The 22964-nt window shown below is 44.0% G+C and overlaps 1 protein-coding gene across 2 annotated transcripts in view; it reads right to left on the minus strand.

The window, feature by feature from the left end:
* Window positions 1–22964, minus strand: part of ADGB (androglobin) — a 1188702-nt gene that overhangs the window by 387599 nt on the left and 778139 nt on the right. For both annotated transcript variants that reach the window (XM_085611585.1, XM_085611586.1), the window contains exon 23: window positions 8418–8511. In XM_085611585.1, coding sequence (XP_085467711.1) covers window positions 8418–8511 — 94 coding nt within the window. The remainder of the gene's footprint in view (window positions 1–8417; window positions 8512–22964) is intronic.

Here is a 22964-nt window from a genome sequence, read left to right on the forward strand (position 1 = left end):
GGCATGGAGAGCACGGGACTCACGTCTGAGCATACCCGTCCCACTCTGGGTGAGAAATGCAAAAAGAAGTATTGATGGACGGAATGCAGGACAAATCAAAACATTCACCCCCAGTCAAGAGATCTGGGTTAAATCCATCATTCTTTTGCTCACCATGCCACCCCAGATTAGACCTGGCCATATGCAAATCAGTATTGACCCTGTGCCTCATGGGAACAGTCCAGCCCGAACTGCCAAGCCAGGTCCTCCCTGGACCGGAAACAAGCATCCTAGGACCGGTTTCGGGGCTTCACCCCTCTTCAGCCAGGATAGCTTGATTCCAGTGGCATGGAGAGCACGGGACTCATGTCTTAGCATACCCGTCCCACTCGGGGTTATAAATGCAAAAATAAGTATCGATGGACGGAATGCAGAACAAATCAAAATATTCACCCCCAGTCAAGAGATCTGGGTTAAATCCATCATTCCTTTGCTCACCATGCCACCCCAGTTTAGACCTGGCCATATGCAAATCAGTCTTGACCCTGTGCCTCATGGGAACAGTCCAGCCCGAACTGCCAAGCCAGGTCCTCCCTGGACCGTAAACAAGCATCCTAGGACCGGTTTCGGGGTTTCACCCCTCTTCAGCCAGGATAGCTTGATTCCAGTGGTATGGAGAGCACGGGACTCACGTCTGAGCATACCCGTCCCACTCGGGGTGATACATGCAAAAATAAGAATTGATGGACGGAATGCAGAACAAATCAAAACATTCACCCCCAGCCAAGAGATCTGGGTTAAATCCATCATTCTTTTGCTCACCATGCCACCCCAGTTTAGACCTGGCCATATGCAAATCAGTCTTGACCCTGTGTCTCATACGAACAGTCCAGCCCGAACTGCCAAGCCAGGTCCTCCCTGGACCGGAAACAAGCATCCTGGGATCGGTTTCGGGGTTTCACCCCTCTTCAGCCAGGAAAGCTTGAGTCCAGTGGCATGGAGAGCACGGGACTCACGTCGGAGCATACCCGTCCCACCAGGGTGAGAAATGCAAAAAGAAGTATTGATGGACGGAATGCAGAACAAATCAAAACATTCAAGCCCAGTAAAGAGATCCGGGTTAAATCCATCATTCTTTTGCTCACCATGTCACCCCAGTTTAGACCTGGCCATATGCAAATCAGTCTTGACCCTATGCCTCATGGGAACAGTCCAGCCCGAACTGCCAAGCCAGGTCCTCCCTGGACCGGAAACAAGCATCCTAGGACTGGTTTTGGTGTTTCACCCCTCTTCAGCCAGGATAGCTTGATTCCAGTGGCATGGAGAGCACGGGACTCACGTCTGAGCATACCCGTCCCACTCTGGGTGAGAAATGCAAAAAGAAGTATTGATGGACGGAATGCAGAACAAATCAAAACATTCACCCCCAGTCAAGAGATCTGGGTTAAATCCATCATTCTTTTGCTCACCATGCCACCCCAGTTTAGACCTGGCCATATGCAAATCAGTATTGACCCTGTGCCTCATGGGAACAGTCCAGCCCGAACTGCCAAGCCAGGTCCTCCCTGGACCGGAAACAAGCATCCTAGGACCGGTTTCGGGGCTTCACCCCTCTTCACCCAGGATCACTTGATTCCAGTGGCATGGAGAGCACGGGACTCAAGTCTTAGCATACCCGTCCCACTCGGGGTGATAAATGCAAAAATAAGTATCGATGGACGGAATGCAGAACAAATCAAAACATTCACCCCCAGTCAAGAGATCTGGGTTAAATCCATCATTCCTTTGCTCACCATGCCACCCCAGTTTAGACCTGGCCATATGCAAATCAGTCTTGACCCTGTGCCTCATGGGAACAGTCCAGCCCGAACTGCCAAGCCAGGTCCTCCCTGGACCGGAAACAAGCATCCTAGGACCGGTTTCGGGGTTTCACCCCTCTTCAGCCAGGATAGCTTGATTCCAGTGGCATGGAGAGCACGGGACTCACGTATGAGCATACCCGTCCCACTCGGGGTGATACATGCAAAAATAAGAATTGATGGACGGAATGCAGAACAAATCAAAACAATCACCCCCAGCCAAGAGATCTGGGTTAAATCCATCATTCTTTTGCTCACCATGCCACCCCAGTTTAGACCTGGCCATATGCAAATCAGTCTTGACCCTGTGTCTCATGCGAACAGTCCAGCCCGAACTGCCAAGCCAGGTCCTCCCTGGACCGGAAACAAGCATCCTGGGATCGGTTTCGGGGTTTCACCCCTCTTCAGCCAGGAAAGCTTGAGTCCAGTGGCATGGAGAGCACGGAACTCACGTCGGAGCATACCCGTCCCACCAGGGTGAGAAATGCAAAAAGAAGTATTGATGGACGGAATGCAGAACAAATCAAAACATTCACGCCCAGTAAAGAGATCCGGGTTAAATCCATCATTCTTTTGCTCGCCATGTCACCCCAGTTTAGACCTGGCCATATGCAAATCAGTCTTGACCCTATGCCTCATGGGAACAGTCCAGCCCGAACTGCCAAGCCAGGTCCTCCCTGGACCGGAAACAAGCATCCTAGGACTGGTTTTGGTGTTTCACCCCTCTTCAGCCAGGATAGCTTGATTCCAGTGGCATGGAGAGCACGGGACTCACGTCTGAGCATACCCGTCCCACTCTGGGTGAGAAATGCAAAAAGAAGTATTGATGGACGGAATGCAGAACAAATCAAAACATTCACCCCCAGTCAAGAGATCTGGGTTAAATCCATCATTCTTTTGCTCACCATGCCACCCCAGTTTAGACCTGGCCATATGCAAATCAGTCTTGACCCTTTGCCTCATGGGAACAGTCCAGCCCGAACTGCCAAGACAAGTCCTCCCTGGAACGGAAACAAGTATCCTAGGACTGGTTTCGGTGTTTCACCCCTCTTCAGCCAGGATAGCTTGATTACAGTGGCATGGAGAGCACGGGACTCAAATCTGAGCATACCCGTCCCACTCGGGGTGAGAAATGCAAAAAGAAGTATTGATGGACGGAATGCAGAACAAATCAAAACATTCACCCCCAGTCAAGAGATCTAGGTTAAATCCATCATTCTTTCGCTCACCATGGCACCCCAGTTTAGACCCGGCCATATGCAAATCAGTCTTGACCCGGTGCCTCATGGGAACAGTCCAGCCCGAACTGCCAAGCCAGGTCCTCCCTGGACCGGAAACAAGCATTCTAGGACCGGTTTCGGGGTTTCACCCCTCTTCAGCCAGGATAGCTTGATTCTAGTGGCATGGAGAGCACGGGACTCACGTCAGAGCATACCCGTCCCACTCGGGGTGATAAATGCAAAAAGAAGTATTGATGGATGGAATGCAGAACAAATCAAAACATTCACCCCAGTAAAGAGATCTGGGTTAAATCCATCATTCTTTTGCTCACCATGCCACTCCAGTTTAGACCTGGCCATATGCAAATCAGTCTTGGCCCTGTGCCTCATGGGAACAGTCCAGCCCGAACTGCCAAGCCAAGCCAAGTCCTCCCTGGACCGGAAACATGCATCCTAGGACCGGTTTCAGGGTTTCACCCCTCTTCAGCCAGGATAGCTTGATTCCAGTGGCATGGAGAGCACGGCACTCACGTCTGAGCATACCCGTCACCTCGAGGTGATAAATGCAAAAAGAAGTATTGATGGACGGAATGCAGAACAAATCAAAACATTCACCTCCAGTCAAGAGATCTGGGTTAAATCCATCATTCTTTTGCTCACCATGCCACCCCAGTTTAGACCTGGCCATATGCAAATCAGTCTTGACCCTGTGCCTCATGGGAACAGTCCAGCCCGAACTGCCAAGCCAAGTCCTCCCTGGACCGGAAACAAGCATCCTAGGACCGGTTTCGGGGTTTCACCCCTCTTCAGCCAGGATAGCTTGATTCCAGTGGCATGGAGAGCACGGGACTCACGTCTGAGCATACCCGTCCACTCGGGGTGATGAATGCAAAAAGAAGTATTGATGGACGGAAGTATTTTACCAAACAACTCCATAGCAAGCTTGAGTATGCCAGCTTGCCCAGAAAATGCGACCATATTTTCTTCTGCTTCTCCTCAGAGAAATGGTAATTTCTAGAAAAACATGCTTTATTACAAGACCTTGTTTTCATCTAATGCATCTCAGTATTGGCCTCACCCTGGTCACTGGAAGTATGCAATTCTGCAGGTGTACTTTTTTCCACATAAATATACATTATCGAACTTGCCTCATATTTCACCATCATAAGCATAATTTCTAAATTTGAACAGAAAATGTTCCCAGCTCAAACAGATCAAAAACTTACCTAAAACACACCACACATCTTGCTGCAAGTTGACAAAGCCTTTCCGAAGGCTAACTCTCAGTTTCAAAACGCTGTATTTAAATGTTATACTGATACTAAGCAAGAATAAGAAAAAAGTTTACCCATACACTATTAAGGTGTGGCAAAATACCAACATAATTAAATATTTCTACCAAGCAGTGAGCTGCACCATGCCAGAGAAAGGGCCTTATTATGCAGTTCTGTAAATGGCTGTTGGCCACATAATTATAGATGTAGGACAAATGCACCGAAGCACACCAAACCACTGTTACTTTTATCCACAGACAGTCATAAGACAAAAAGAACTCAATGAAATAAATGAACTTCTATTTTCAACTTCCCAGGAAGTGCTTCACAGTCGTAGACGTATCAGATCATTTTAGTTTATTCCATTGTAGACAAAACAAAAGCAGCTGACGCGCGTTTCGTCCTCCTGGACTTTCAGCGCAGTCCTTTACAATCCGAATATGAAAGGAGTATATCCTCTTTCCTTCTAAAGTGGTTGTATACCTGCCAACCTGGAGTTAATCTAACCACGCCATAATGTTCTTGGTGTCATGGCAATGTAACATTTTCACAATTATTGAGTACCAGTTAGTCAATAGTAAAACGGTTCTTCAAATGCCATGGACGCGAAGTAGTAATGTTGTGAGGGCGCTTAAACCATAATACGTTAGCACATTTTGTAGTTTGAGGCAAAGCATCCGCAGTATTCCCGAACTGCTTCCTATTATAAATATAGATGTATTGCACATGCCACATAATTCTCAATCGTATGCCTAATTTGTGAATACATTTTCTTTTCCCCAGTTTAAATGGATCAAAAAATACTAAAAAGACACCGCATATCTTGTTGCATACTAAGACACCGTTTGGTATGGCTAACTGGTCACCTTTCAGTAGCTGAGTATGCAGTTTGGATGGTACACTGGTATCAAGGAATTGAAAAAGATGCCCTGACAGTATTAAGATTTGCAAAAATGGCAAAACTATGACATAATACTTTCAAGCAGAGTGCTGCACCAAGTTGCAAAATTTGCGTTTTAACCACGTAAATTTGGGGCTAGACGTATCAAGCATTTTTCCAGTCGCAAATGGCCTAATTTGCAGAATCCATCCGTTTGCGATCGGGATAATGCATTTTAGTATGTATCAATTCCAAATTGATATTCGCTAACATGTTACCGAATCGCAGTTTGGAATTGCGAATACATACCAACTATGTATTAGGAAAGGGCGTATTTAGCACGTGCCTTTTTAATACTGAAGTGGTATGGTATGTATTACTGTTTTGCGACCGAATTCAGGTCACACCACAATAATACTTTATCACTCGTTTAAAACTGATGGTAACCCATACACAAAGGTGAAGGAGTTCCCTGGGAACACTTACCCCTTTGAGAATGTAAATAAATATATTTTGTAAGAGTAGGGAGTGGTCCCATGTACCACTGCTACACTTCAAAAATGAAACTGAAAGGGTTCATTTATTCTTTTTAAATGCACCCATTTTCCTTTAAGGAAACGGGCTGCGTAAAAAAATGAGATTGCTTTATTAAAACGCAATCACAGACATGGTGTTCTGCTGACTTCAGCAGGCCACCATCCCTGTGATGGCAGTGATTCCTCATAAGCACAAATTGCGACCTACCTCGTTAATATTTATGAGGTATGTCTATTTGTGATCTATTAGGAGTCACTAATGAAACTTAAAAGAGTTTCATACAGTAGGAATACCGGTTTCCTGATTATGATTCTCAGAGTATCGCAATTTCGAAATCTGTATTCCTAATGTTAGTACATCTGGCCCAATGTTATTAAAGTTCATGAAATCAGGTACCACATGTACGTAGCTTTGGATTTGTGATTTCCTAATAGCAATTTTTTGTGATTTTTTTATTAGGAAATTGCAAACAGCTTTGTACAAAAGTGTGTTTAACACTATTTGCAATTCCCATTGGGCTGCAAATGAACTACCTCAATAATGTCTATGATAGTAGGTCACAATTTGCGACCCATTCGGGATCGATAAAAAAACTCAGGGATGTTGGTCTGCTGGGGACATCCGATCACCATGTCTGTGTTTGCTTTTAAACAAAGCAATATATTTTTATTTTTAAATGCAACCCGTGTTTCCCTAAAGTAAAATGGGGTGCTTTTCAAAAATAAAAATGAAAAGTATTCTTTTCATTTTTTAACAGTAGGCAGTGGTCCGTGGGACCACTGCCTTATCTTTAAAAACGTTTTTGCACGCATTCACAAAGGGGAATGGGTCGCATGGGGACTCCTTCCCGTTTGCAAATGTGTTAGCACCAAAATTAAATTAGTGTTAAAAAGTGTATGTTTTGCGACTGCATTTTGGTTGCAAAACATTCTTACATAGCATTGCCAGTCGCTTTTAGGAAGGGACACTCTTAATACGTTCCTTCCTAATACCGAATCGCTAACCTATTTTGGGATTGGGTGATAGGGTACGAATCGCAAATTAGGGTTTTTTACATTGGATAATGTTTTTTTTTGGTCGCAAATGGACCGATTCTACGAATCGGGCCGCCTGAGACTGAAAAAAAGGCTATGTACATGTGGCCTCTAGCCCTTAGTCGAAGCATAATTCAGAGACTCTGTTCTCATCTACAAATTCTAATGGAAGTTCTAGTCCAAAGTTTATTCCTCACTCTCAATGGTACCTTGCCCATCTGAAGGCAAATATGTCCTGTAAATCATTAGTTTCCTCTTTCTATTGTGCCGGGCATTCATGGTTACCTCAAGGCAAGCATTCAATGTATGGCCTTTGTCACCGAAACACACCGCATCATTATACACCTGACATAAGTGTCAGTTTTAGACATCACCTTCTTGAAATTGTGGACATCCTGAGGAAAGTCCCAATGTATAGACGCAGAAAAGGGAATTCAAGGGGTTTGAGAAGGATTGCACCATTTACCGCCATCAGCACAACACCTTGGACAAAAGTGGTACCTCAAGATGCCTCCACTGCTCCCACTGATAGTTCAGTGATTTCTAACTAATGGCAAACACGGAGGCGTCATGGTCCGTGCAATATCAATGCAGCACACTTGTTAATTATTTTGACTTTTTTTTTTTAAAAGAGCAGATTGTGACTGCTACAATCCTTTGCACAATTTTTCCATATTTATAGAGTATTAAAATGACAAAAGACTAATATTCACGTCATTCAAGTAATAATTCGCAATGCACCACCATCGTGGATCTGCTAAAGTTGTGCACATTCATATAAGTGATGACTTTTTTGACAGGTGGACAGCCTGATTTATAGAGTTCAATTTTAATAAATGTCACTACCTGCATTTGTCCTTGGAGGAAATAATGGTGTAATTCAATGAACTGGTTGATGGCTGAGATTGCTTTTAATAGACTCAAATGATTGTCAATTTTTTTTATCACACAGCCGTCTTCTCATCTCGTCCACGTGATGCGTTTTGACCCTCTGTGGACTAGTTAGGGTCTTGGTCAGGATTGAGGTTCCAGCTATCACATACCTGGGAATAGGTATGTCGTGGTGGACCTTGGATGCTGTGTCTTCGACATTGATGAAATGCAGCAATTTTGACTGAAACCATATGCAGGCTTTCATGCTGCCTATGACTCTGAGACTGGACTGGTCGAATACAAATTCTTAATAGTTAATTGATTGTGAGTTAATGCCGTCTACATTTTAGGCTTGCACACCAATCCAATCATCATCACTTCCTTAGTGTTTCTATTACGTCCAAGCCAATTACGCCATAACATTCATAATATGCCATTAGCCTATAGATAGCGTCTGACTATTTAAATACAACCATCTAAACATCTATGGAAACAAAAAAGGTGGACTCTACCTAAGTGAGACATGTAAGATGGTGGCGAGTTAGTTGACCTCTAATGCAAGCTTCTGGTGCAAGGACTCTCCTACCACGTTTTAAGTGATATCCTGCCATTAATTTCCTGTAGCTCAGATGCTAGGCACAGAACCGGCCATACCATTCATTCACTACACATCCCACCATCTATTGCAACATCACTACAGACGTAATCTCCACGGCAGTCTCAACATACATCATTATTATTCTACAATGTACAAAGATTACCTCAGTAGCATAGCACCATAGTGGTCAATATTTTGCTCTAATGTTGCCCATACTTTTTGTAGAGTTTCTTTGGCAGCAAAATTTTCTGGTGTGCCTAAAATAAAACATAAATTAACACTGGTATTAACGGCTATAAATCACATACAAAGTAAACAAGTGTGTTTTTCTAGTAACTAACGCTATCTGTTGCATTATTAGTTACCTTATCTCATGAACAAAATATATAATTGCAGTAAAATATATAAGTAATCTTTTTATGGAATAGTAAATTGTTTCTAAATGTGTTTACTGTATATACACCATACATTTTTGATCAATGAAAATATAGATTCACAGGGATGAAAACATTTCCTTTATTCAGTTAGCCATATTCAATTTTATGTTGTTTATTGCCGCCCGCCAACCTCTACAGCTGCTCACGTGAGGACTGCATGGGTAGATGATGCATGTGAAGTCAACACATGTGGAGCCATACATATCCAGCTGTCCAGTTACCGAACCACCCTTGACATAAGGCTAGTCTCCTTCTCTCAAATGTTAAAGATCACCTTATATCTTGCCACTCTCTCCCCATACAAAGAATCCATAGCTGGCATCCTGCCACCTTTCCTCACCACATTGTATGCAATCTCCCTCCCCTCAACCTTTGCCCAGTACAAACAATAAAGCTGTACTTGCCAATTTTTCTATTCACCCTCTGCAATATTACCACACCCTAAACCAAAGATGTTCTACCTGCAGGCCTGCCACTCCTACAAAATACCCACTCAATTTCTGAAAGCAGCAATATCCACTCTGACATTAGGAGTGGAGAATCTTCGCTCTGCGAAGTAAGGTTTACTTACCTTCAGAAATGATACTGACCACTCACTTGATCCTGTTGAGTGTGGCTGGCGTAATAAGACCCCGCACATCTGATAACCAGTTGATGCAGCCACTCCTCCTCCCGCTCAATTGAATGTGAAGGAGGGAAGAGAGATCGAAGCATAATAGAGTACTATATGGAATGCAGAGCCCACGTTGGGAAAAACGGATGGGCAGGTGCAAAGAAGCAACTTCTTTGTTTCGTTCCAAATCTTGTTTTTTCCTTCATATAAGATCAAACAGCCTCAGCCGGCGTGTTTCATTCAATAATGATCTTCTTCAGGGAATTTCATTGCTGTTTTTGTATTACTCCAAAATGAAGAAAATGTCTTGTATCAATAATAATACTCTCATTCATGTTCATCTGTTATTCATTGTGATTCAACATGATGAACGCATCGTATTCCCCAACATAATCCTCACAATCAGGTTGAGACATACACCATATTGACACTCGAATCAGTGTCACATGTTCTGACAGGCAGAACCCTGGGGAAAGACTCACATTATGATTCATCGTTAAACATGCCATGACCTCCTGCTTTGCGGCATGGATGATTTACCTATTGCCTCCTTGGCCAGTGTCAGAGTCTGTTCCATCGGATACGACATTATGGACTTTGAGGTTGAGAATGCATGCTCTTGCTTGTTGTCTTGTTTGCCTTAGGTGCTGGAGACCATGGAGGTCCAAAATCGGCTTTGGAGACAACCGACTCACCAACCCTGCAGGAACAGACCTATTCTTGGGAGCAGCTCAAAGAGTCACTGAGTCGTCCTGAAAGGCTCACCAATGCTAGCTGGAAGGCTTCAACCTGCATGGGGTCACCAAATGAACTGGGAAACTCTGGTATCAACTTCTTATGTGCAGGGGGTTTGCCCTTCATTGAAGATGAATCCGTCATTAGGGAATGACTTTATGACTCTAAATGATCCCTAGAGGGGCAGTGCTTTCTAGAGGAAAAAGAGCACTTCACCTTTCTGTGACAACATGCCCTTATTGTGGGAAAATACCTTAAGAAAATATTCTCTGGCAGACTATTCCTCTTTGGGAGAGGAAGGTTGTTTGGAATTCTCTCTACAGGCCGTAGTCAAAATAACCTTGCCTTCCTGCTCACTGATGGTCTTCCGATAGCATCATGGCACAACCACACCACATACAGTCATCATGAGATCCAAGAGGGACATCTAATTGTATCACACCTGTGAGGCTTGAAGCCTGAAGCCCTTGAGTACACATTTGACCTAGTCATGGTTGAATGTGGAAAGATTTCTCAATGAGACACCAAACATGAACTCCAGACCACATTGATGACATGCAGGTTGAAACCAATCATCATATCAATTTTGTGCTTTGGTCACTGGATTGCAGGGAAAGTTAGGACAACATATGAGTAGCTTTCATTTACAATAGCTGCACTGCTAGATTAAATCAGTGAATAAACAGATTCTGAATGTGGCACTCACTCTAATGGCTTAATCAACAGAATAAGATTTTGTAGTTGATTCGAAAGTGACTAAATGGTGTTTATGCTCTTTATCTGTCCTGCCAGGGGGAAGGATCTGGACGGACTCATCCCCAGATGTGATATGTCAGTGGCTTCAGATTTTCAACTCGGGATGCCTTCCCTCATAATCAATGAGAATTCTGGGTGATAATATGCTGCAGATCTTACAGTCTTTGGGTCGGGAAAATGGGTGAAGACAATATATGGCCCTCCTGTGAGGATGTAAGGACGCTGGGGAGCAGTGTAGGCTTTAAATGATGGAGTCACTTGAGGCTTCATGGTGACACAAATTTATTCTGTTCAAGAGATAATATAAGTTGTTCTTGAGTTCTGGAGTGCGTTTTAATGGACACACTTGGTACAGTCCGATTGCATATTACAAAAATATATATTTTGAAAGCACGTGTTTCATCTCAAATGCAAATCATTTTGGCTATATATTTTGAAAGCACTTGTGTAATCTCAAACACTAAGGTGCCGATTTATATGATGGCAGATGGCCCGTTGTACCACAAGGTGGATGGAGTAAATGACTCCATCCCCCTGGTGAAGGGGGGCTCCAAATTTATTCATGACCGCCAAGATCGTGGGCAGTTATAAGGCATTGGCAGGAACAACCGTCATGGTGTTTCCTGTCAATGCATATTGCTGTTTGGTGCAAGCTTGCGTCAGCATGATAAAACCCTGCACCAAACAGTATCTTTTCTTTTAAAAAAGAAATTCCCAAAACAGAATGCTCTTTTTAAAGTAAAAAAGTAATGCCTCCCCCCCCAACATGGGAGATATTTCCAATGGCAGGGGGAGCATTATAAAGTTTTTACTTTCCCTCACCACCAAGGTTTGCCTGGCGGTGACGGATAGTAAAAAATGGCAACATGTCCACCCATCCTGATTGGGTGGTCGGATATGTATCCATTTCTCTGACATCCCTTGCTCTGATTGGCCGTCAGAGATGTTTGGTTATCATGGTGAAGGAGTAGTCAATGCTGTAGCCAAACCTATGATCCGCCCACAATTAAATAAGGCTAGTAGATCATTATGTTGGTTGTGTGTATACTCTCTCACCGTTGTCGCGGAGTATGCACACTATCACCATATAAACCATTTTGCAGCACCCTATATGAAGTTATTTTAAAATAATGATTTAAATAGTGCTTTCTGTCTCAAGCTGGGGCCTAGTAGCACAATTAATACACAAGCCATTATTCTTCTTACTAGGCCAACCAGGATTCAATTCAAACACACAGACATCTACAGTGATCAATTGAAACCAACTGAGGTTTAATCAAGTAAAATAATGCATATCCCACCAATAAGTTTAACTTGCATTCTTTGAAATTTAGGATACATGCGTTATTTTATATGCAAGTGCATGAAGGTGATAAAACAACAAAGTAGTGGTAGAATAGTTTGTACTCTTAAGCTCGTCTTTGACCACACAACCACACTCACTGAACCCGCCCCCATGGCACTCAGGGTCAGAGTTCCCATACCATTTTATGCACATCAACCACAGCTTCTGAATGAAGACAACCTGGAAATGCTGCAAATAAACATGGCCACTCTTCCAGGCCATCTTTATTTACAAGTACATGCTGAGGCCTTTGCACCCCCCTTTGGCAACCCAGCCACAGACCCCTGCACAGCACACTGTGACACCTTGAAGAACTATGGTATAAACTATCATATTTCCACAGAAAATGTTCTGAAAAGAATTTCCAAAGCAAATTATAGACTTATCTGTATGAAGAAGGAGCAAAAGCTCTTGAGCTCGCTTTAAACATGATGTACAGAACAAATCTAAGATGAGATGGTTCTGGGAGGGGTAAAAGTCACAGCACTCTCAACTCACTGGATAAAGTTTGCGTCCTTTTAATCACATGACAGGGCTACAAACGAGACACTGTTTTAAGGCCTTCAAGTCTGTTATGCCTTTCTTCTGTTACTGGAAGGTGAATGTGGAACTCCCACCTTCACGACAGGAAATTATTCCATCATGTCAGAACCAGTGCTGGAGTACGAAAAATATATTTCTTAGAAACAGTTGTTGAAATGTAGTCCTGATGAAGTCAGCTATATATCTCAAAACAGATAACAGAATGTGGGAGCTCCATCACCACCATTTTTGTCAATGTTTTTTTGGGCAAACCTCACAATTCTACATCTCTTCTCCTGGATTTGGAGCTATGGGGAATTCCATGAACCACCAACCGTGCAAGTGCCAATTTCACCTTAACTACAGACACATCTATGGAATGATGTGGATCACATCTTTAAGAACTAGTCCAAGGACAGCTGTCTATACAGAAAACGAAATTGCACATTAACATGCTAGTAACGTCTTGTGTTACTTCCCTGGAAAAGTTTTGAATCTCCTAAAGATGCCTCTTACTTTCTTGTAACAATGAAATAAGAAGAGGATATGTTCTAGTTTTCCATTGCAAAGACATGACATGTTTAGGAAGACATTTCATGTCAGAATATTAGCTCTTACTATAGAAAATGCTCCACGGTCTGTGTAGGTTAAAGGTTCAAGAGGTAAGATTAAAGGCAGCATTAGAATTGAACTGTATTTTTGGCCAAAGTGTTTCCTTTCAGAATCACTAGCCCTTCCTCCTATTTGGCTCAGGCCAAGGTCTCAAACATCTCTTGAAGTATCTTTAGGGACAATTTTTTTCTATCTTAGTTTTGTTTAGAAAGCACATTTGTAATCATAACATAATACATTCGGCTGCAAGTCCAATTTAAACTTTATGTGGGCTCTTGTAACTTGGGCTCATAAACTCCTCAAAGTAACAATCAATGTAGGGGATTGGGCAATGCTCATTTGTGCTACCTATTTTAATGCCCATTCTAGCACTTTAGTTTAAGCAGATGATAATAGCCAACTTCTTGCATGTAGCTGTTGGTAATGTTTGTGGAACATGAAAAACTCTTTCTACAATCCTTACTGGACCAGGAAAGTAAAAAACTACTTACTTCCTTTCAGTTACACCTTATATGGTAGAGACTATCTAGCCACAGATTTCTTAACTCGGAATATTTCTCAGGCATCTGACGGAATCCATAAGTTTTCCAGCACTCCACCTGCACGCCAGTAGGTGATGTTGTTTGGCTCAACGTCGTCGGTGTTGTCCGTGCTAGAAATTACATGCACAGTACCTATTAGTTTCCACTACGGCATGCTGACGTCAGTTACTTCGTGACTTTCTACACCAGAAGCTCGGCACCATGATGAAGACTGCCAACTGGTGTGAAATTGTAAGGCTCTTAGAAGAAATTGTAATCAGTTAGCAGAAATGGGGAGGATCAGTAAGGAATTTGCGGCTAGATTTAGTCTCAACCAACAAGGCATTACTGAAGGTAAGTAACTTGTTCATCTGATAGAGACTTTTAGTCCCACATTTCTTACCTTAGATTAGATACCCAAGCAATGCTTTTCCAGAGATGGGTTTGCAAGCCAATTTAAACCAGAAAGTCCTGCAGGACCGAACAGGTGAAGTGCCCATCACAATGTACCTGATTGTCCAGCAGTAGTGCTTGGTAAACATGTGCAGAGATGACGACATTGCTGCTTCACAGATGTTCAGGAGGGGGACTCCGCAGGCTAACGCAGTGGTTGCAGCCTTGGCTCTGGTGTGATGAGCATGCAAGCCCTCTAGGGGTTGCTTCTCAGCCAATGCGTAGCAGATCTTTATGCAGAGTATTCATATTGAGATGGTTTATTTCTGTACAGCCTTTCCTATTTTGTCCCCTACATACTACACGAAGAGTTGATCAACCACCCTTAAATTCTTTTGTGCGAACAAGACGGCAATGCTCTTTCTGGGTACAGACGGGGGAGTCTCTCCTCCTCTTTGCAAGCGGTGAGGAGGAGTAAATAAGATAGGCAGGGTGATGTTCTGGCCTACATGGAAAGGAGTCACGGAAGAAGCAAGGCACATGTTCGAAGTACCAGCTTCTCAGGATCAAATGCGGCGTAGGGAGGGTGTGCAGACAGTGCCTGCAATTTCCTGACCCTCCTGGTCAATGTGATGGCCCCTAGAAAAGAAATCTTGATGGTCAATAACTGACAATTGTGCATTGGCTCATTGGGCGCACACATTAAAAAAGTCAGAACAAGGTTTAAGTCCCACTGGGGCATGATGAATGGCCTAGGAGGATACATATGTTGCACACATTTGAGGAACCTAGCCACAACAAGTGAATTGAACAAAGAAGGTTGATCCGGCAACCGCAAAAATGCTGAAATGGCCAATACATTTTCTTTAGCCATGCCCAGAGCAGAGCCTTGCTGGTCTATGGATAGAACAAACAAAAGTACATGATAAAGGGATGCAGAAAGAGGATTGATATTCCTAGATCCACACCATGCCACAAATGTATCCTACCGACTAGCATATACCGACTCGGTGGAGGGATGCCTGGCTGTAAGAATAACATCACAGACTTTGGGAAAAAGGTTGAAAGATGTCAACTGTCGTTGATCAATCTCCATGCATGAAGGTGAAGGGGGCATATGTGCAGGTGCAGGACCCTCCTGTGTTGTTACGACAGAAGATCATATTGAAAAGGTAGCCTGATCGGAGGACTGATGCTCATGCTCAAGCTCTGGATACCAGAATCTCCATGCCCAATCCGGAGCCACAAGAATAACTTGGGCACGGTCATTAATGGTCTTCTGGAGAACATTGGGCAGGAGAGTGGTATAGACATGGTATAAGTGGAAATGCATGAAGGAGGCTGCAGCTTCCTTCTAGATGAAAATGGTATGAATGATAGCTGCTTTGGAAACTTCAGTGTGCAGAATTAAAGACACTGCACGTTCTCTGTGGTGGCAAACAGATTAAACCCAATGATGAAGCATGTCACCAACTAGGTTGGTGAGTGAGGGTTCTTTTTAATCACAAGAGTGATCCTTCACTTTTTGATATATTTTTTGTTTTTGGCTTGGGCCTCACTCTTTTGTTGTTTGAGTAAGGCAAACAGATTAAACCAAGGCTCTCCTCACTCTTGAAGGAGACCTTCCACCACCTTCAGATAGAGACCCCATTTGTGATTTGCTAGGCATAATCATCCGAGTACGTCCACCCTGGTGTTCAGTGAGCCCGCCAGGTGCTGAACCATGAGGGAAATGCCCTAGCATTCCAGCCATGAGCAGGGATGGAAAGTCTCTTGACCAAGGGGCCACCATCCCACCACACCCTGTTTGTTGCAGTACCACCTGGAGTTGGTGTCATCCGTGATCACGTGCGTCAGCCTTTCCTTGATCGAAGAAGGGAAGGCTTTCAATGCCAAGCAGTTTGCTGGAAGCTCCAACAGGTTAATGTGAAGCCTGGACTCTGCTGGAGACCAGAGTCCTCTGATATCTACCTCTCCCAGATGGCCGCCCCATCCGAGAAGTGACATATCTGTCACTATAGTTTAGTTAGCTCTGGTTGGGAAAGGGTGAGAGGTCTGCCATTGACCCAATTGCGGTCCGTCATCAACCACTGCTGATGTTTTGAGGTTCCCTCTGAGATCTGGACCATGTCGGACAGATTCCGGTGATGCTGCGCCCACTGAGACTTCAGGTCCCACTGCAGAGCCCGCATATGCCAACCGGCATGTGTTACAAGCAGGATGCAGAAGGCCATGAGGCCCAACAACATCAGGGTCCTTCTCACCGAAATTCAGGCAAGAGGTGAAACCTCAGCATCATAGCCTGATTATCCTGCACTCGCTGCTCGGGAGCATAGACCCAAACACTGAGAAACTTATAGATGGCCTCTCTGCCCAATAATTGATTTGAATATGCTTGAAATTATTTGTGGCCTCTTTCCTCGATTTTACTCATGGTTTATTGGTGGTGACTTTGGTGCAGAGTGATTTGCAGCCTTGAAAGTTTCCAATTGTTGTCTATCATATTCTCTACAACATAGTGATGTCTACTACTCAACAAAGTTTTACAGTTCATGATCCACAGCTTTCTTCCATACTCAGTTATATTGAAAAATAAACAGTAACTTTCTCTGAGATCCGATTTCCCTTTTGATGAATTCTTTGCTGAAGTACAACAACTGAACATTTGCCAACTGGCAATACAAATCATGCAGTCGCAGGAATGCATGTGAAGGTGGTTATAAGAAACATCTCCTTCCTTAGTAGGATTTATGAGAAAAGTCTCATCTTTGATACACAAATCTCTATGGATCCAAAGGAAAACACTACCCATCTCTTTGCAGAAAATCAAGATTCTGCTACCCATGAACTATGGTAGGGGCCGAAGCCATTACTGAAGCAGAAAAACAATACTGACGAAGGAGAACTACATTAGGAAGCAAGCATTTGCAATGCAATAGGACTCGCATTTGTAAGGTTTGCGCTATTGGCATTGTAAATGACTATGCATTTTATTTATGTGCTTTGAAAACCTGCAAGAGGTGCGTAAACACGCACTTTGTACTTATAGTCATTTCTTACGAGAAGCAAGGCTGGCAATAACTGAGTCTTTTACTGTCAGCCTTGCTTCTTGTAAGCAAGGTCTATAAGTAGAAGGGGCCTCATTCAATGAGGCTCCTTGTGCCGCTGGAATGAAACTTTTTGCGACGTTCCCTGTCACAGCAGCCTGCTCCCTATTTATGAGGCTGCACTAAGCCACTTTTTTTGGTTTAATGCTGCCTCGTATATATTGTTCACTTAAACACAGTTTTGTGCGTTAAAGGGGTGTGCACTGTGAGTTACTGGGGGCGTTGCCAGCAACATCCATGCCTTTTTGACACTGCCCCAGATTTACGAGAAATCATAACTCTGAGGCAGCTCTGATAGTAGGTGAAGAATCAAGTGATATATTTTCACTATATCTCTAAGCCCCTTAACTATTATTGAATGCACCGCCCTATACCTCTACCTACCGTTTCTCATTCAAAAACTCTAGTCATCAATAAGTACATTTAGATTTATGATATGTTCACCCAGGACATAACCCTTGCACGGTGCCCACTCCCGAATGACATGCAACTTTCTTACATATATACTTCTACATAAACAGCCAACACACGTTTTTGTTTTTTTGTGGTCGATGTGGGCCGCAGATTTATTATCATTACCTTCTATGGCTAATAGCACTTATAAACAAGTCGATGTTGTGGAGGGAAAGGATTCTAGCACTGATCTAGTGAACACAAGAATATACCATCTTCGTATCCCCGAAGATGGGATGCAATTGGGGGCATCAAAACAACTTGTGGAGTCTAGTGCCCCTAATGATCCACCACTTTGTGGTGAGACCAAGGAAAGGATATCTGAGCCTAGAAATCTAATTCCAGGTGTCGGGATTCGCCCAGGCATGGAACGAGCACCATCCGATCCTGTGAGACCTGATGGTAACATAAAAATGTTGTCCTGGAATGTGGCTGGGCTGAAAAATAAATTGCTGTTGCCCGAGTGGGGTTTCTTCATGGCTTTGCACGATATCTGTTTAATGCAGGAAACCTGGGCTTTGGAGGAGAGCGCTATGTCTGTTTTTGCCACCTTTGATATCCTGGCTACAACAGGGGGTAGGGGGAGACCATCGGGTGGGCTTACAATATGGTTGGCCACGTACCTGGGTGTCAGGGCTGTACAAATGCCTACCAACTCCCCAGACGTCCAATGTGTACTTCTAACCCCAGAAAATAGGCCCCAGATGGCTATACTGAATATTTATTCAAGACCAGTTAAGAGTGGGCGGGAGTCTGTTGCATTGGATGCACTAAAAAATTGTATACAGTCACTTGACCCAACAACGGTTTTGGTCATTGGAGGAGACTTCAATTGCCAGTTTGAGCCCCTGGCGAGTACAGAACAGGGTGAACAGGATGATGAAGATCAGTTCTGGCATGTTCCTGATCCACAGATCCCCCTTGTTAAGGCATGGTCCCCATTGGTCCTACAATTACAATCATTCTCTCTCACAATGTCAATGCGGGCGTGCAATGGGCGGGTGGAGCCTGATAGACCCGGGACAGCTATGTTTAACAGGCTACGCCAAACTTCCATCATCGATTGTATAATGATGGAAGTAAAATATTGGGATAGGCTGTTGGAGTTTAGGGTGGTACCAAGATATGATAGTGACCACAATGCCCTCGTACTGACATTGAAAGCTGGAAGTTTTGGGCTGACAAATTTGGTGCCGGAAGCAACTAGTGTAATCCCGCCCTACATTATGGCTAACAATAGACGTAGGGTAAAATGGCCATATCTACAGGCGTCCCCCACTAAACTGGCTAAAATATATAATATAGCCATACCATTGATTTCCGAAATGGGGGATGTGCCTCTAAGAGCAGAGCTGTGAAAATTCACAAGCAATTGGCAGACGAGCTAGTGGATGTGCTTTGCTCCGCGATTGTGGTAAACCCACCGTGGGCTAAGACACACCCCTGGTACGATGCCGTCTGTAGAAAGGCAAAAAAAGAGCTATTAGCATCAATTAAAGCCCAAGATAAAGTAGGTATAAAGAATTCTCGACTTCTCTATAAAAAAGCAATTATAGGGGGTAAGAAGGATTGGGAGGATAAGATGTCGGAGGAGCTCGGATCTGCACTTAAGCGCAGGGACACCAAATCCTTTTGGGCCATTGTTGCTACAGGCACTAGCGGGGGCGACCGGGTATGCGCCCCTAATATAGCATCCACAGTGTGGGAGGCACACTTTGAAGCTCTATATGCTAGCGTCGAATTAGAGATTATATCAGACCCAAGTTGTAAACTCCCTAAGGAATCAGGATTGATGGGGTTGGCTGTTTTGGAACATGGGGAGGACGGGGTGCCTCACCCACCGGCCTCCCCGGGCTCCCGCCATGAGTATCAATTGGTGGGGGCCTTGGGCGGCCGGCGGAGGAGGGAACATAATGAGGTTGGGGAAGTGTGCCATCTTCAATGGCACGAGGTTATTACCCTGAAGGAGGTTGGGTTAGCAATAGGAAGGTTATCTCCCAATAAGGCCCCTGGTTTGGACAAACTGCCAGGAGACCTATTTCGTACCCAGCCCAAAATATGGGCCCCATATTTGGTTGTCTTGTTGAATGAGATTCTATTGGGGACTGATTTGCTGGGGAAATGGCTCGGAGCTGAGATCGTTCCCATTTATGAGAAAGGTTGTCTGTTATCCCCATCCAACTATAGGCCCATTAGCCTTATAGATACAACTCAAAAACTAATGGGCAGGATTATTCTGGATCGGATTTTGGGTTGGATGGAGGAGAATGAAGTATGGACAATCCTCCAGGCTGGTTTTAGGTCAGGCATTTCCACCCTGGACCAAATATTTCGCCTGCAGGTTTTATTTTGGAAAACGGCAAGTGTGAAGGGTGGCAGCCTCTACCTTGTCTTTGTTGACCTGCAGGCTGCTTTCGATCTTGTGCCCAGGGATAAGCTATGGAAGGTCCTGACAGATCTGGGTCTCCCACCCTATCTCTTGGCCGTACTAATTAGACTACATACTGGTAATTATGCCCGGGTTAGGTGTGGGAGGCATGTGGACCTTTCAAAACGTTTCCCTGTTCTGAAGGGAGTACGCCAGGGTTGCGTATTGGCCCCAACACTATTTGGTCTGTATATCAATGGTCTTGTAGATCATTTGTCTGGTATAATAGACAATGATGTTCCTAGACTAGCGACCGGGAGAGTGCCCGCTCTGATGTTTGCGGATGACACTCTGTTGTTATCCAAAACATCATCGGGCATTGAGCGTATTCTGGACAGCTTCGCGGCGTTCTGTGCTTCGCGGGGATTCGAGATTAACTTGGATAAAACCAAGTTTATGATCTTCAATCCCCTGAGGCAAACACGCCCGAACCCTGTCCTCAATGGTATTTCCCTGGAGAGGGTCAAAACCTTTGTTTACCTTGGCATAACCATAACGGAGAATTTTGATTGGGGCTTTCAAATTTCCAAATCGGCCCTCAAGCTAACACAAATAATTGGGGGCATTAGCAAAGATCGTAGAATATCTGATCTTAAACCGGTTGCCCCGGCCCTTGAAATCTATCGACTTCAAGCTAGAATGGCCTCAATCTACGGCGCTGAATTTTTGGGCCATAAAAATACATCTAATCTATTGAGGGTGGAGCAGAATTTTATGAGGAATTTGGTAGGATTACCTCTAAGCACAACACTTATTCCTCTGCGATTCGATCTGGGGCTAGAGTCGATAGAGGAGCTTGTAGCTGCAAGGCCTATGCTCTATTGGCAGAGGCTGTGGTCTGTCCCTGAATTGGCTCCCTATAGAGCAGAGTTTTTGGAGATTTGGCCCTTGCTAAAAAGTAAAAACATCCCATGGTTGCTCCATATTAGGGCTTTTAGTAAGCGATTAGGTATCCCACAACTTTGGGAGACACCTGAGCTGTCTTGTCCGGGGTTGCAGAAATTGGAATTACAAACCCAGTTGAGGAGGCAGAATCTGTTAGTCCTGCAGACATCGGTAACCCTGGGCAGGCTGTCCGCTGAGTTCCTCCTAGTAAAAATGGAACTCCGATTCAAGGAATTCCTAGATGCAATACAAGTTGTATCTCCAACTAAGGTATGGTAGCCTGCCCATTAGGTCTTTTACCTCTAAATGGTCCAAATCAGATGGGGAAGCTTGCCCTGTATGTAACCATAAAAGTGAAGACGTTCCCCACGTTATGTTTTTTTGTCCTGCATATGTTAAAATAAGGAAATGTTGGTTAATCCCACTATGTAGGAACTTTGGATTTCGCCATTGTGCAAGGCCAGTTGGGTCTTGACTTTCGATACTCATCCCCTTGTTGTCTTTTCTGTATCCCGCTTCCTACATGGCATGTGGCGCAGAAGGCAAATCTTTGTATAACATATGTGATTGAGTATGGTTGTTTTTATTTTTTCTTCTGATAACCTTTGAGTTTACTTCTTGTTCTTAACAATTGTTGTTTTGTATTGTTTTAATCTTTTGTGCTCTGTATGTATTTTATTTGCACTTTTATGATCTTTGACCGAAATAAAGTTATCAAGAGAGAGAGATTATCATTACTAAATCATCACATCTTTTCTTACACTCCCCAGGTCATCGCTTTACAACATAGGCCATAAATCATCATAGTGCCATGTTACACCCTGTTGCTTGTCATAAATCGCTTGTTTTTCATAAATCATTAGCGCCTCATAATTTGTAAAGCAAATCTCACTTCTTGCCACTTGTGGGGTCCCAAAATTGTTCTGTTGGTCTCCACGCCCTTTGTGTCTGGGGGTAGCCTCTCCCCGGAGTTAGGCCCCAACTCATTACCTTGTTAGTCTCTTTTGCGCCCTGCCATCCGACAGGGTTAGGGCTGCGAGCACCGTCTCCGTTTGCTACAGCTTTTTTGTCCGGCCTACTCACTCTGCTGTAAGGCATCCCAAACTGAGTGGCCTTCCTCGTGAACACCGCCCTGCTAGTGTGCCTCCATAACCAACCATTGTCCCCCTTCCTATCCGCTGCCTTGACAACAGAAACCTCAGCACACAATAAGTATAAAGGTATGACAGCTGTAGCTTAAGTAAGTCAAAACATTGTCACAAGTGTTTCTGACACATTTTAAATTTTTTGTTCTTTTATTCTTCCTTTTTTTGGGGTTGTTCCTTTTGTCCTCAGTCTTTATATACAGGTTAAGAGGCCAAGCCAACATGTGTTTCGTCGCCAAAAAGGGGACTTGCCCCGCGACTTTTTCAAGGCTCCTGAATTCTGTATTGCACAATTATGTAAGTGTGGTGATAATTTCAACCCACACGGATTGCAGGTAAACAAAAAGTAGCGATGAGTCCCACAAGGAAACAGATCCAGAGTGATGGTCTGTAGCCTTATTTAGAATGTTGTAATTTTTCTCTGTAGCCTCCTGTAAATTAAGCTGTTTGATTTCTAACTCTAAAGTTTCAATCTCATTCTGCAGCCTAGTTACTTTCCTCTCACAATTCTCAATGAGGATAGTCATCAACTTATTGGAATTGTTGGTCAATTCCTGCTCCCAAGTGACCAATAAATTCTATCTGCTGCCTTGCTTGGTGTACAGCACTGCAACGCTGCTGCTCCTGTGGCGTTGGTCTAAAAAAAAACAGCGCGCCTTCTAACCCCATTGTGCTCCCTGCTCTGCATGGGCTGATTCACCCCCATTGGAGGGTTCGAAAATCGCATGATCCCCCCCTTGGCCCGGTGGCCTGGCGCC

This window comes from Triturus cristatus, chromosome 6 (genome assembly GCF_964204655.1).
Source record: "Triturus cristatus chromosome 6, aTriCri1.1, whole genome shotgun sequence".
In the NCBI taxonomy this organism is placed as follows: domain Eukaryota; kingdom Metazoa; phylum Chordata; class Amphibia; order Caudata; family Salamandridae; genus Triturus; species Triturus cristatus.